This window comes from Mus musculus, chromosome 5, assembly GCF_000001635.26.
Source record: "Mus musculus strain C57BL/6J chromosome 5, GRCm38.p6 C57BL/6J".
Lineage (NCBI taxonomy): Eukaryota > Metazoa > Chordata > Mammalia > Rodentia > Muridae > Mus > Mus musculus.
The window spans coordinates 115,716,147-115,732,444 of NC_000071.6; the positions used below are offsets into that span (position 1 = coordinate 115,716,147).

Below are 16,298 nucleotides of genomic sequence, written 5' to 3' on the forward strand. Positions count from 1 at the left end.
GCAGAGAACCACCTGCCTCTGAGTGCTGGTATTAAAGGCAAGTAATACACCAGCTCAAAAAGAACTGGAGCCATTTGGGCCATCGACGATACCTCTGACGAGCAGCTGTTACTCACTGTAAAATGTCCCAAGGGCAAGGCCAGCTATGCATCACCCACACAGAACGACTCCTACAGCAGCCACTGTGTTAAAGACGGAAATCCTGAAAAGGGGACCTGGTAAAGAGCTGTTTCAGGGAATGTACCAGAAGCTGCTAACCTCAAATCAACTGTTCATTTTTCAGAGAAAAATGAAGTCTTTTCAGGAAAGAAAGATTTCTTTTGGCTCGTGTGCCAAGTATGTTTGTTCCGTAGGAGTTCGACAGCAGCAAAAGCTGACCAGGGGTGGCCTCTTCCAGGAGGCAGGAAACAGACAAAGCACCTGCTTGCATCAACTTCCTCCTAGACACCTCACATCTCACAGACAGCAACCCGCAGGAGTAGCTGCTCTTTGTAGGTGTGGGGGTGGGGAGGGGTTAGGGCAAGGGAGTGCTTTGTACTGCACTACCACCAAAAGCACGGGGAAGGAAGGGTTATACAACTGGCTCACAGCTGTAGTCCAGCATGAAGGGAACTCAGGAACTGACGAGAGGACCATGGAGGAACACTATTTCCTTACTGGCTTGCTCAGCTTATTTTATACAACTCAGGAGCACCTGCCTAGGAATAGCACCGCCCACAGTGGGCTGGCCTCTCCCATGCCAATCTTGATTAATGAAGACTGCCTACAGACCAGTTTTAAATCTACCCTGGATTTAATCCCCGAAAATATATAAAAGTAAAAATCTGTAAAACTTGAGAAACTTGAAGCCACCCTCCCTAGCTAGTGACAGCACAGTGCACTTAAAGAACACCCTTCAGAGGCTGAGACCTCGCACACAGAAACTTCAGACCACCCGGCTTCACCTGAACGGCCGAGAGTGGGTCTTCATTTCCATTTCTCCATGACCATCTTTAGACAATCCCTCTGAATATATGTCACCATGCTCCCTCTAGTCCCAAAGGAAACCTTTGAACCACTCTACTGCCTCAGTGAGTCCATGATGACAGCCTCTTTTGGCTTCATGCAGCCGTTGGAACAGCCCTTTCATACACTGTCACAAATCAGCTTTGCACTTTAGATCTTTAGGTATACTTAGATCTGCTCATAGCCAGAGAAACCAGGTGCATGACGGGTCCTGGGTGTGAGAAATTGGGGAGGTGCCTGTATGGTTACAGTGAGAAGAAACAATTTACAGGGTGTGCCCCGTGAAAATGAGCAAAGAGATTACAGCCCTAATGCAGAACAAATGAGAAGGGGAAAGGTGAATTCTCAGGACTTTTACTTTAGTAAGAAGCCATCAGGGCTTCACAGGAAGGAACCGCACAACCTCGATGAGGCAGCCGTCCCCAGGTCACTTCTGCTGCTGCCCCCTCCAAACCACAGACCACCGTGGTCTGTAAGAATGATGAGCACAGCATGGAACTGGGGTGCTCTTTGGTCCATAGTACATGCTCCAGAGAGGGTGGAAGACAGCAGGGATCCACCAAACCAAAGGCCAAGTCTCCCACAGGACTAGAACATTTCTGGTGAAAAGCTAGAATGTTCACTTCCCATATGAGAAGGCTAGCAGCTACTCACCCAGAGAGCCACTGGCCCACAGAGCAGGGAGGCACACCACTGTTCAACTGGAGACCTGCGGGCTGCAAATCCACACCACAGTTCACCACTCTTCTCAGTTCACAGCAGCTTTAGGCATTTCACAATCTCCCCAGTACCTATGAAGACCGCACTAGCTTTTTAAGCAACCACGTCACCACTCTCTTCTAAGGCTCACCAGCCCAAGTACTGACACCCATGGTTGCTCTGACCACTGGGTTTCAAATATATTTTGTGTGAATATGAAATGCCTCACATTATAGCATAGGGGTTAGTCTTCAAAAAAGTATAGTTCTAAACAGGCTATTTAGAACCTATTTAAAATTATTTAATGGCAACCAACAACCTTTTATTGACTGCCCATCCTCATGGATGCTTGTTTACACAGAGCAGAGTAAACAGAGATGGTCCTGGCTTCCCATGAACTCTGGCTCTTCCAGGGATGCTGCCTCTCTCTCCAGATGTCGTCTCAGACATAACCTCTGACTGAACTGGATTCCGAGTTAAACAAAACCCCACCACCAAAAATGAACCCCGTCACTTAGGAGAACAGAATGTGGGCAAGTCCTTAGAGGAGAAAAAGAGGTCGGTGGACTTAGAACTTTCCCAAGGGATAAAGTATTCTAGGTATCTCCCCACTGGTCCTTGGCTGTGTGGTGTTAGAGGTTTGAGTCTTTATAGTGTATAAGTGTGTTAGAAAGAGAGCAGAACCCTTCAAGAAGCGGGCATTACCAAGAATATCTCCCTCAGACAGCACCAGATAGGATCCACTATCCCAAAATGTTACCATGGGTTGGACTGTGTCCTCTTTTAAAGTCCCAATGCCATTTTGTCAGAATGTCAACTTATTTGGAGAAAAGGTCTTTACAAATGTAGACAAATTAAATTTTACTTTATGTGTATGGGTATTTTTGCCTCAATGCATGCTTGTGTACATATCTGGGACCAGTGGGGGCCATAAGAGGGCACCAGATGCCCTGGAACTGGAGTTGTCCATGGTTATGGGAAGTCATACAGGTGCTAGGAATCAAGCCTGGGTCCTGTCGAGAGCAGCAAGAGCTCTTAACCCTGAACTATCTCTCCAGCCCTCTTTATAAACGTAAACAAACTAAAATGGGGTCCTAGGTCCAAATAACTGGTAGTCTTATTTTGTTAAGTTTTTAAGTAGACAAAGCAAACATCTATCTGATAACTCCATCCTAAGAGTCACTACCACCACCTAATTCGGTCCTGTAGAGAACTGAAATCCTGGGTGGCCCTTAGTAAGTAAAGTGGGTCTAGATCCAGCCTGTGGTTCTAATGCTGGCGGTAGGCTGGCGGTGCACAGGAGGGAGGAGAGGGACTGATGTAATTGATACATCATCATAAAACCCAGGCAAATGTTTAAAGTGATGACCTAACCAATTTCTTTAAACTCTAGAGCTATACACTTGAGGAGGGAAAAGCTCAGAATTCCCTAAGCAATTTTAAATCTTGTTCTCTGGAAGAAATCAATTGGTTTTTCCAGTCTTTGGTCAACAGGTGCTGAAGCCTGTCGCTCATGTTTCAGATCGCGTGTGAGCAGTGTTGAATATAAATGTGGAAATGCCTTATTTTACCTCTGACTAAAGTTCCCAACACCACTGAGATTCATTTTGAAAATAATATCTTACTGCAAGTGCCTCTGAAGATGGAGAAGCCTAACAGCAGCCTGCTATTACTGCTGTGGCTGTTATTAGAAACCAGGCTCTTTCCACATCCTTCAGATCACTGCTCTGGCTTTCCGCTGGCAAGTGAGCTTTAGGGACATTCCAGGGTGCCCAACAGCGTCTTGATGCAGACTTCTCCAAAGAGCAGAAATCACATCTTTACTGTTGCTATCTGGGAAAGACGCTCTAGCACCAGACACTATGTAGTAGGATTTCCAACAACCCTCCAATTTAACCTCAGAAGATATTAACCCAAGCAAAGAGCACTGCTGTGTCTTTCCTCTCCGGCAAGCCTCACTGTACTCTTTCTGCTGTGGCTATGTAGTTATGAGAGTACCTACCAGGTCCTATTAAACCAGTGGTTCTCAACCTTCCTAATGCTGTGACCCTTTAACACAGCTCCTCATGTTGTGGTGACCCCCAACCATAAAATTATGTTCTTGCTACTCCATACTTGTAATTTTGCTACTGTTATGAGTTGTAATATAAATTATCTGTGTTTTCTGACAGTCGTGGACGACTCCTGTGAAAGGGTCAGTCAACTCCTAAAGGGGTTATGACCCACAGGTTGAGAGCCACTGTATTAAACTTACTGACAACCGCTACTGTGGTGTCACTTTCTAATTTAGAAAGTGAATTTACACTCTGCTCAGATATCTCAGCCTGAGTTTAAAAAAAAAAAAAAAAAGGATAGACTTCAGAGAGAACTCAGGAATATTTTGTCCAAATGACCAAATAAATTGGAGAAGATAACTCCAGCATATGGAACAATGCCCAGAAGATGTAGGGTATTACAGAATAAAATACAATCAGTTCCTACCTCACTTTTAATTCTGATTATCAATCTAACCACTAAATATTGTAGGCAATGGTAAAATTAAAACAAAAACAAAACAAACAAGAAAAACCAAAAAACCATCATGATGGAGCATGCTTAGAATCCGAGTTGAGAGGCTGAGATGGGAAGATCCCAAGTTCAAAACTCACCTGAGTTACATAGGGAGACCTTTGCATTTCAAAAACACAATCCCCACCAGTTACGTAGTAAAATGAAAAACTCTCATGAACTTATAATATATAATAACTTTTTTTTAAACATTTTGTTTGTCTGGCTGGTTTTGTTGTTGTTTTTGAGACAGGGTTTCTCTGCGTACTCCTGGCTATCCTGGAACTCACTCTGTAGATGAGGCTGGTCTCAAACTCAGAGATCCATTGCCCCTCTGTCTCCAAGTGCTGAGATTAGGGGTTACATCACCACACCTGGGGTGGTTTTTACTTTTCTACTTCATATTCTTCCATGATTAAGACATCTGAGTCTCAGCAGATGCAGGAAGCCCGTCCACACGAGAGATGACAATTAGGATGGCTGCCATTTATCAAGCACTCACCACACACTAGACACTGTGGTTTGAACCTTGCACACACTTATTACTTATTCATCACAACACGACCTGGTTAATAATAACATAGCTGTTTCCACTCTATAAAGGAGGACACTGAAGGTAAAATAACTTTCCTGCATTCAACCACCTAGTAAATGCCAGAATTGGTGTTTGGCCCCAGGGCTGTCTGGCTTCAAAGCCTGTGATCTTAATTGCTGCCTTAGAAGTCTGGAATGGAGGGTACAGAAAATCTAATCAGTCCTGAATTGAAAGAAACTTAATCAAGTCATGTATCTTTCTTCCCTGAAGTTTTCCCAGATGTAAAATGAGAGTGCTATCAATTCCTTTCCTCATAATAATGAGGCGCTAGAAGCTCATGGGGTATATATTGGCAACATTCCATTTAGGCTAAAAAAGATCTGTGTACATACAAAATAGGTCCACGAACACTCATGGCAGCTTTATTCATACTAACCAAGAATAGACAGGCAAACGTGGGTCAGCTTGTGAATGGATAAACCAACGGCTACATGTAACAATGCGCTATTTCTCCGTCATAACACGGGGTGAAGTATTGATACATGCTTCAACATGGATGAATCTGGTAAATCCAACACTAAGTAAAAGAAGTCACACACAAATTGCCACTGAATAAAAAGTCGAAAGCAAGGGAAAACACGGGAATTGGTGATGGGGGTAGAGTAAAAGCCAGGGCTTGAGACATGGAGCTTTTGGATTGTAACAAAAGTGGCTGCTAACGGCTACAGCATTCCTTTTGGAAAGGTGAAACATTCTCTAAATAGCCAGTAGTGATGGCTGCATCACTCTGTAAACGGTAAGCACCACCCTGGACTGCACACTTTTAAAGGGTAACATATATGTGTACGGATTACATCTCAATACAGCTGCTGCTCTGTTTACTGTTAAGTGCTGGAGAGTATGGCAGCCAAAGCAAATACACTGGAGTATGTTGAAGAAATATATTTTTGACATTATGTACTTATTACATGGTTATAAAAAGATATGGTGGCACATGCCTTTAGTGCCAGCACTGGGGGTGGGGGTGGGGCGCAGAGGCAAGCAGATCTCTGACTTCAAGGTGGGCCTGGTCTGCAGAGAGAATCCCAGGACATCTAGGGCTAAACAGAAAAGCCCTGCCTTGAAGGAAAAAAAGCAACCACGCCAGCTTCATTACACACATTCATTGCAAACCCCCCAAAAAACACAACAAAACAAAACAACACAACAACCAACCCATGGCCTTCTACCACTTCTGGTGGCTGCTATCTTGTCCTATGAGAATTTAATTCCCTTCAAAGTACTTAGCTCCTCTGGCTCCTGAACACCCAGTTAATAAAACAATAATAAAATGCAATCTAAACTTGCTGCTGCTGGGAACCTCAGGGACTTGTCCTGCTTCCAAGCAGCAAGGAGAGGAAGCCACAAAACCACCAGGGCCTCCACTCAAGGCCAGGAGAGGATAACAAGAATCTAGATCTAGTGGAAACATCTGGAAGCGCATCACCAGGCCTCTACAGTGAAATCAGGCAACAGGACAACCCTGAGACACCGCTTTGGTGAACAATCCGCACCGGCACGTGCAGATCAACACAGACACACCGCATTTCTCCTGTCCCCTCTTCTAGTGCACTGGTTCTCAACCCTCCTAACGCCGCGGCCATTTAATACAGTTCCTCATGCTGTGCTGACCCCGACCATAAAATGAATTTCCTCCATACTTCATGATGTGAATACCGGTGTTCTCTGATGGTGTCAGGCGATCCCTCTGTGAAAGGGCGTTGGACCCCAGAGCAGTCACTACCCACAGAGTTGAGAACCAGGGTAGCAGAAGGTAAACACAGGGCCTCGCTGGGGAGCTGGGCAAGCCTTCTGGCACCGAGCCATACCCACAGCACACATTTCAACAGTGCTCGTCTGCAGCACAAAGTTTAACTTCACTTTACAGTTAAGGAAACCGAGGCACGAACAACGAGCAGAGTCAAATTCTAAGTTGTGTGCTGCAGCACGTTAGCGTCCATGTTCTGAATTCTTCCACTCTGTTCATCTGTCTCTCACCAGATCACAGAACCAGCAGGGTTGAATCCACATTTGTCGTATGAACTTTGCCCAAGAAAATTTAATTTCCCTTTGGTTGCTCTGTGGTGTTTATTTGTTTGTTTGTTTGAAAATTTGGAATTCCATTACATAAATTTCACTCGAAACACTTGCTCAGGATTCTATTAAATGTTTTTAAACAAATAAAGCAATCCGGCCAGACTTCTCTGGTTAATCTTTCATGAATAATGAATGAAAGACTCAAAAACCTATAAAATTTTTACAAGGATAGAGATTCCCTTCCCAGTACTAAAAAGGGTTTCAGAGCTGATCCAGAAATGCTGCTATGAAGCTGGCCCAAGAAATGTCTTCTGGATACTCAGATCCAGTGGTGGCAGAAAGAGGAAGACATCAGGGAAGCTCCTGGCCCTCCCACCTGTGCTCTCACCTTTCTCAGATTTGCTGGGATTTCTGCAAGCTGCTGTTTCTCAAGTTACCAGGCATCCCCTCTTCCTCTTCTTCCTCTCCCCACTAACAGTGTTTAGCTCACACTTCAGAAGTCAGGAAGGGACTCAAATTTGCCTCACAATCCCAAAGCAAAGCAATCAACGGGGACAGCCTCAGTAAATACTGTCTGAGCAGTCAACTATCACCTCAGTGCCAGAGCTGGGGATTTACCACAGCTGCCTCTAGCCTGTCTCCAAGACCACAGAGGGCACAGGATTAGACTGGGACAAGTGGCCACAGCTTTCCTAGTAACTAAAGAACAGCTAGTTTTGTTTTTAACCTACGAGAAGGACTGAGGTGCAAGAGTAAACCCCTGTCTTTTTTTTTGTTTTTGTTTGTTTGAGACACAGTTTCTCTGTGTAGCCCTATCTATCCTAGAACACGCCCTGTAGACCAGGCTGGCCTCCAACTCAGAGATCTGCCTGCCTCTGCCTCCCAAATGCTGGGATTAAAGATGTGTGCCACCACCACCTAGATTTACCAGGTCTTATTTGATTTTTTTTAAATGAGAATTTATAGACCATTCCCATATTTAAAAGAAATGTACTTTATTTAAATTAGATTTCTGCTCATTCAATTGTCAACCACATTCTTCACAATGATTTATCTTGACCTTAATTAATTACACTTCTGACACTATCTTACATGTCTATCTAAACGTGTAAGGATTATTATTTACTTGATGTGGTGATAAAACGTATTTATGGACCCTCTTTTCACAATGTATACTCATTTTCCCAAGCTGTTCCGCTAAAGACAGCACCTCTAAGTATTGCATTAATGATTAACCATTCTACAAGTGACGACGGACTTGCCCTGGTACAGATCTTTAAGGCTCTAACGGATACAGATATCATCCATTGCAGATGAGAAGAGGCCCAGGTGGAGAGACCACGGCTTACAGACAGCCTAGTCATGGCCTGGCTCCAGACTCCTTTACTCTGCCTGTTATCACCTGGGCATGTAGTTCAACTCCGTAATCACTGGGAGGAAGGAGATCAGAATGGCTCCAAGCACACACATCCTACCAGCCCAGAGAAGCAGTTTCTCCTTTACTCTTTTATAGTTAAATCCCTGTGACTCACCCTGCTGAGTTGGTCCAGCAGCCTCTGGTTCTGTTCTGACAGTTCCTGGACAGCTCGTGTTTTTTCTCGGTCTGCTTCCCGAAGGTGGAGCTGCTGCCTCTCCAACTCATCCTGTAGCTGCTTCACGTCCGTCTCCAGCTCAGACACCCGTCCTTCCCACTCCCCTTCTCGATTCTCGAATCGCCTTCTCAGTTCATGTTTCTCTTGTTCTAGGTGCTGGGGCCAAAAATAAAAAAAAATAAAAAAAGAGGATTAAAAACATGAAAATTTCTAGCCTTTTTTTCTTTTCCGTTTTCACATTTTTTCCCCCAGACAGGGAACACAACAAAACACCCTGCCACACAGGGCATGTTGCCCAATTCACAGTTACAAAAATATTCTCTTCTAGAACACAGGACTTGTCTCACAAAGAAAACAGCATTCCTACTGGATACACTTAATGTTTTGTTTATTCTCCCTGGGCAAGACCTGGTTCTGGACTTGGGAATTCACTTGCAATTTAACAAGTCATCGTTGGATTAAACTACAAATTTAAACAACTAAAAATGAGCCCGGCAACCAAAATGTTCGATACCTTTTAAAAAGAGGCCTCTCCTGGAGCCATCTTTTATGCTTGACAGTTACAAGCCAAGAAGCGACTAGTTCAGGGTCAGGACGAGAAAGTGGGGGGAGCTGATTTGTGTTTAAGTTACCCGATATATTTAGTACTCCAAATCACAGCTTATATATACACGATACTACTACATTTCAAAAGTTTCAAGGCAAGTTCAGTTTCGGGCCTAATTTTATGTATGTGTTGCCTGGGTTGTGTCTTTGTCTTCATGGGCTTCCATGCCAGTGGAGGGCGATAATAAAATGCTGTGACAAAGATGTTCTGAAGTAACAACTCAATCAAAAAGGAGTCCCTTGGCGTGACAGAAACAAGCACACCTTTCCATTTGTGTGAGGGAAGCACCGATGTCCAATGCCAAGCAGTGTGTCTAATACCAAACCGACACTTGAGTCTGACTAGAGTCCCAACCCTCGGTGAGCTTAGCAAAGTTCTCGTGTAACTCTTCAAAATACACTGACTTAAGCTGGGCATGGTGGTTCACGCGGTAATCCAGCCGCGGGAAAGCTCAGGCAAGACTGCCACGAGGGAGAGGCCTCCTCAGGCTACAGTGAGAGATCCAGTCTCAAAAACAAAATGGTACTGACGTGGCTCTCACTTCCTAAGGCTACGGTTCAGTCAGGGCTGGAGTACAGTTATTTCGACACCCTAAAGTAAACTATTTCGACACCCTAAAATAAACTTATCTTTCTCTCTATATATAATATATATATATTTTTAATGTTTCTTTTGTAAACCTCAAGTGTCAGCTAACATCACGTAAGAGAGCCAGCCCCATTCTGTCAAACCTGAGGTGAGCCTAAATGACAAGATTCCCCCGTCCCATCCTGTCATCTTATTCCTCTTAACTCTGTTGAATGGCCTGCTAATATCTCTCAAAGCCAATTTACTCCCCCAAGATGAAAGCGTATCATGCCTGAGGGGACTTGCGGAAGACTAAAAACAACAACCCAACATGTAAAATCCTGAGCACATCAGCGAAGACAGTGCTCACGAAAACGTCCGAACTGACCACAAGGAGGGGCCATTCATTTGGTTACGGTCGCTCTAGACCACAGGCCGGAAGTCGCACAGCTTTATAACTTAAACCCTTTCAGTCTGGAGCGAGTGGGAGTCGGAATACCAAGGGAGAGACTTCCACCGACCAGCATTGGGAACGGTTTGTCTTATGCTATCAGGATGCCGTACAACTTTCCAAACGATGTTTTAGTCACTCTAGAATTTTCACAAAGATAGAAGGTAGAAATAAGAGCTGATTACAACCAGGCAGTGGTGGCACACGCCTTTAATCCCAGGACTTGGGAGGCAGAGGCAGGCGGATTTCTGAGTTCGAGGCCAGCCTGGTCTACAGAGTGAGTTCTAGGACAGCCAGGGCTACACAGAGAAACCCTGTCTCGAAAAACAAAAGAACAAACAAACAAAAGAAATGAAAAAGAGCTGATTGCAATACTAAAAGTGTGAAACTTGGTTTTACCCAACATGAATACAACTGAACAGAAGGCAGAAAGAAGCAAGAGCTCGGTAACCACAGTGTCGCCGAGAGGCCAGATAAATTAGGCTTGTGCTCGAAAAGAACAGAGACTTAAAAATATTCAGCAGACAGCTGCTAGTGAACAGCCCATCTAAGCAACTCAAACAGCCCAACCCACTTGGAGGGCGGGGCTGAGACAGGTGGTGCTCATTGCTCTAATCAGTCCTTCTATTTAACAAGAGATGCGCTCTGCCTTTCAGGTGTCCCAAGCCTTTAATCAAGGGCAGGCAGAATCTGACCTTTTGGACAGAATTCGACCGTTGGTCTACTCTAAGACATTTCTCCTAGACTTATATTTTCATGTAAGCTTTAAATTAATCAATGATGTCTAGGGAGAATTTTCACATATTTTCCAGGGCTATATGGTACTTTGAAAATTAACACCAAACTTATAAGAAAATTCTAAGAGGAGCCTAAGAAGGCATAAAAACGAAATGTAACATGGGATTCTGGAACAGAAGAGAAGACATTTGGTATAGACTTAGGAAATATAAGGATTTTATTAATTATGACACATGTTAATGTAAAATGTTGGCAGAAAGATGAGCCTGGATGTCTTAGAAAACATGGATACTCTATTATGATTCCAACTTTTCTCTAAAAATAAAATCAACCATTAAAGAAAAAAAAAAGAACAAATCAACCAATCTTTAAAACAAAGTAGTTACTAGGCTAAGTAAAACAGATACTTGTTGAAATGGATTTTTGTGCAAATAAGTAGTAACAGCATCCTCCTCAGGCCATGGCTTATGGAAAATACCAGAGGGGAAGCTCTGTTCTCTAGAGTATCGAGCACTGAATGTACAGCAGGGTCCTGGGCCTGTCTCCAAGTCTAGTAGTGACTCCCAGAGACTCATTTCCATCTCCCTCCATCCCTTACTGGGGGAAAAAAAAAATCTGTACAGTAATCCCCAGAGAACAGGAGCGTAAGTGAAAGTCAGTAAGGACAGGGGTAGATACACAGTTTCAAATCCTGAGAGCTAATTATAGATACAGGAGAGACAACCAAAAATGCCTTTCAACTAGACTTTGAAGCATAGGAACAATATATCCTAGCCAAGCCACAGAACTCGTATATATGCTAACCTTTAAACAATTAAAAGCCAGTAATATGCCTCTAATGAATCAAATGCTTTTATATTAAAAAAAAAAACTAATAAAATCCTAGGTGTGGCACATAGAACTAGAAAGATAGTACACAGAAAAGATCTTGAAGATGGATTGTTTGTTGTAAAATTAGAGAAGTAACAATTTTGATGACACCAATATAAAAATCAGTCTCTGAGACCACCACCACTATTACTAATTTCTTTTAATTTTTGGATACGGGATCCCACCATGTTGCCCCCAGTACCTGGAATTAGAACACATACTACATGTTTAACCTCCAAACCACTTTGTCAGAAAATGCGTTTGATGTCAATGTCTGACGACAGTAAATCCTTCTTATTAAAGTACACTAGTTTTCTACTTCCAAGTACTTAATTAAAAATACAGCTGTTTGGGAGGCAGAGGCAGGCGGATTTCTGAGTTCGAGGCCAGCCTGGTCTACAAAGTGAGTTCCAGGACAGCCAGAGCTACACAGAGAAACCCTGTCTTAACCCCCCTCCCCAAAAAAATACAGCTGCTACATTAAACTCTAGAAAATATTTTGTCTAAACAGGCATTACAATATCTAATTTGTTCAAAAAAAAATACAGTGGTAATAGGGTAGCTGAAGAGGAGGCTCTGAGCTTAAAATCACTTATTGTTCTTTAAGAGACTTGGGTTTGGTTCCCAGCTCCCATATGGTGGCCCACAACCATCTGTAACTCCTGTTCCCGATTTGACCTTTGTGGGCACCAGGCATGCATCTGGTACACATACATACATGCAGGCAAACACTCATACAAGTAAAATAAATAAATCTAAAAAGAATAAACTATGGGGAAAAATCACTTGTAGGCATCAAATGAAACAGACTGGAATAAATTAGTCACTCTCAATTGTAGCACTAGATGAATTAACATGGGCAGACAGGATATGCTTAGTGATGGTGCGACCCTCAACATCATCAAATAAGTACATTCATTAGCTAATAAGCAACTAGTGAATATATTTTCAAGTGTACACAAAAGAAATTTTAGAGTCAGGTACACTGCACACCTATGGTCTGGCTGGTTGGGGACTGAGGCAGGAGAATCTCTTAAGTACCGGAGTTCAAGGCCAACATGGGCAACACAGTGACACGGTGAGACCCTATCTCAAAAATAAATCATGCTTTTCAAACATACATACATACATACACACACACATACACGCACACACATATATATGTATATATACACATACACACACATATATATGTATATATATATATATACACATACACACATATACACACACACATATATGTACATACATATACATACATCTATCTATATTTATGTATATATACGTATATATATGAAGCAGGGTAAATATATGTAAGCTTTTGTTTTTAAGTTTTGATAGAGTACACATGACATATAATCTACAACCTTGACCACTTTTGCCATGTCCAGATCAGCAGTGTTAGGTATGACACTGGGCAACAACGCCCCCTCGCCGCCCGACCCCCACCCCCGAGTTTTAAAAGTTTAACACTGGCATTTAACACAAGCAGACCGGCACAAGAGTGTAGGTCTTCAATGATAGTATCTTCAGTGATAGTTTAAGCAGGTTAAGCTATTTTAGGCTTACCCATGGAGTCAATTACAAAATGTCAGAGGTCGTTATTTATCCCTTTACAGGAGAACCTTTTTGTTGCTGTGGAATTTTGAAATCCTGCCCTTACTGAGAACGCCACATGGAAACCAGGATCTGTGTAACTGTGCACCATGAAATCTGTCATTCATCAGACTGATAGGATGCTCTTTTCAAGCTCACAGTTTCTTCACTCAAGTCCCTCTCTGAAGGAATTTCCAATCTCCAGCGCACATCTCCGGGGTAGTCACTACTTTACAGTGTCATGTAACCGAATTGATTTGGAAAGAAAGGGACACCCTTGTATTTCCAGACCTCTACTTCAAGTGGAGACTAAACAAGTCAATTCATTAAGGTAGCTCTGTTGTACTCTGGCTGTCCGGGCCCAGGTTTCACAGACAACTTTTCAAGCCATGTATCAGGAGTCCATCGACCGGCAGGCCTCGATAACGGGCCCGGCTGAAACACAGGCCGCTCACTGGTTTCCTTTCTTCTGATTTAACTTTCGATAGGTGACTAGACTCTAGACGCACATCAATCCCACGGCAGAAGTGTTTGTCCACTCACATTCTGACCAAACAGAAGCAGTGGAGGAGAACCTGACAGAGGGCTAGTTTCGGGCCTGGTCACATCTGTACTATGATGTTCTCGTAATGAGAACGAGGAGAACTAGTCCAAGAAAAATGGGTAACAGTGCTGAACGCAGAGGGCCAGAAAAGCCTGGCTGTTTCCACAGCTCGAGCCTGCTCTCCTTTTTATTTTGAAAACCTACCACTTTGGAATGGCTATCTTTTTCTAGGTACCCTCAGTTACCATTCAAGACTCTTTCTGCTTAAGAGCAAAATCCCAATAAACACAGTTGTAGACGATGTTGTTGCATGGAATTAACAGAAATATTACTCATTTGAAAACGTACTTAGGATTATTTATTAACTGGGGTGTGTGTGTAGGCCGGAGGACACGTTGCTAGTGACATCCCACATGGGTTCTGAGGAACCAATTGGGGCAAGTGACCTTACCCACTGAACCATTTTGCCAGGAAACGACCCTCCCACAGGGGTGGGTGAGGGGAAATGTTTTTAGTAGTGGTTAAAAGTAACATACATGCTAAGACCCAGGACACAGGAAAGTACTACTGAGACACACATAGCTACTGAAGCCCAAACTAATCACATGATGAGCCCTGCCTTCTCTGATTTCTGCAATGGAACCACATCCCCTAATCCCTAAGCATTTGAAAGCTATATAAAGCTCCTTTCGAGGCACTTGTTCCCCACAACTCTCTGCCAGAAAGTTAAGACAAGGGCATCCAGAGGCCTTAATGCCCGGACTGGAAAGCTCTGGGCTAACACCCTGATTAGAGATTAACTGCTTCTCCGAACACCTGAAGCATATTTTAAATGCTTCTCGATGTTCTCATTTCTGTGTGCAGATATCGCCTTGGTGCTGTATAAATTAGTCATACTGTAAGCTCTATTTTAGACTCTGTGTACAATACATATATAGAACGGCCCACAACGGTGAGAGACGTGCACGGACTCACATCCGAGCTGGGTGGGAAAGGCAGGTGGGCTCAACGAACGCGCTGATGCTGGTGAAAACTATCCCTCCTGCCTCCCCGTTCTCGATGATCTTCTTCGAGGTAGACTAGGCACGGAAACGGGGAGGACAGGCAGGCACCCCAGCTCCCCACCCATGCCGCCGGAAGGTCCTCACCTCTAGCTTGTCCGTCAGCTCCTTGTGCATCTGCTCGTACTGCCGGCTCATGTCCTGGTTCCTCTCGAGCAGCGCCTTGCCTAGTCGGGCCGCCAACACCAGATCCTTCTCCTTCTGGCGGATCACCGACAGCAGCTCGGGATCCTGGGTAGGCGGCGGCGGCAGCGGCGGCCCGTGCCCCTCAACCGGAGACTCCGGCTCCGCCTGAGGATGCTCGCCGGGCTCGGACGACCGCTCCCCGGCCGCCAGCAACGCCAGCTCCTCCTCTAAGGCCAGTTCCAGTTCCCCGGGACCTCCGGGGAAGGAGACGAGGGCGGCAGCAGTGGCGGGACTCCGGACTGCGTCCCCGGCCCCAGCGGGCAGCTCCATGCAGCAGGCGCTGTCCGGCTCGGCGGGTGCTGAAGCTCGGCCGGCCAAGCCCAGGCAGAAGGCGGACATGGCCCGCGCGCGCCGAGCCCGCAGCGGTGCGGCCCGGCCGGCGCGCGCCAGGCTGCAAGGCGGGGGGTGGGGATGGGGATGGCGGGGGAGGGGCCCCGCCGCGCCGCCCCGCGCTTCGCCTCGCCTTGCGCCGCGGCACGCGCCCCCCGGGTCCCCGCGAGCCCTGGGCGCGGCGCGCGCGGGCGGGCAGGCGGGCGGCCCCTCCCCCGCGCCGGCGACACGCGCCCCCGCCCCCGGGGGGCTCAGCTGCTGGCGCGCGCCCGGGACGCGGACGACGGGGGTGGGCAAGAGCGGCAGAAGGGGAGATTGAAGAGGGGTGGCGGGGTGCGGAGCGGGAGGAGAAGCCGCGCTAAGGATCGCCGCCGCGGCCGGGGTTCAGCCGCCCTGTTGCTGCCGCTGCTGCTTCTGCTGCCGCCGTCGCCGCCGCCGCCGGCCGGCCGGCGCCTCACGGGGAGGGCTGCGCTCCGCTGTCGCTGCGTCGCTCGTTGCTGCTGCTGCCGTCGGCCGCTCCTTGCAGCCGCGCTCCATGTCCCCCGGCTCGGCGGCAGCAGCGGCGGCGACGGCGGCTGCTGCTGCTGCAGGGGCCGAGGCGGCGGCTCGACATCGTTGGCCGCACAGCCCCGGAGCAGTCCTTCCTTCTTGCCTGCCCGGCCCCGCAGCTCACCCGGCCGAGGAACCCGCCCGGCTCGCCCGCCGGGCTCGCTCCTCCGCCCGCCCGCCCCGCGCTTCCGGCCGCGCCCCTCTTCCCCGCCCCGGGGGCCGGCGCCTGACGCGCGCGGGCACCTGTTCGCCGCCGCGCCCGCGCGGGATTCGCCGACGCTCCGCTCGCCTCGGCCGCGCCCAGGTGGCGCCCGCCTAACCCGGACGTGGCCTCACGCGACGCGG

The 16,298-nt window shown here is 46.3% G+C and overlaps 1 protein-coding gene across 8 annotated transcripts in view; it reads right to left on the reverse strand.

The window, feature by feature from the left end:
• The window catches only part of Bicdl1 (BICD family like cargo adaptor 1), an 83,671-nt gene extending 67,973 nt beyond the window's left edge, over nucleotides 1-15,698 (reverse strand). For 5 of the 8 annotated variants that reach the window (XR_003955719.1, XM_006530487.3, XM_006530489.3 and 2 more), the window contains exons 1-2: nucleotides 14,976-15,698; nucleotides 8,395-8,610 (exon numbers count right to left, since the gene is read on the reverse strand). Coding sequence is in view for 5 of the 8 variants with exons in the window: in XM_006530487.3 (XP_006530550.1) it covers nucleotides 8,395-8,610; nucleotides 14,976-15,413 (654 nt within the window). In the remaining 3 variants the exon portion in view is untranslated. The remainder of the gene's footprint in view (nucleotides 1-8,394; nucleotides 8,611-14,975) is intronic. The other 3 variants (NR_151599.1, NR_151598.1, NM_001080808.2) reach the window with 1 other exon arrangement.
• Nucleotides 15,699-16,298: the final 600 nt, after the last annotated feature.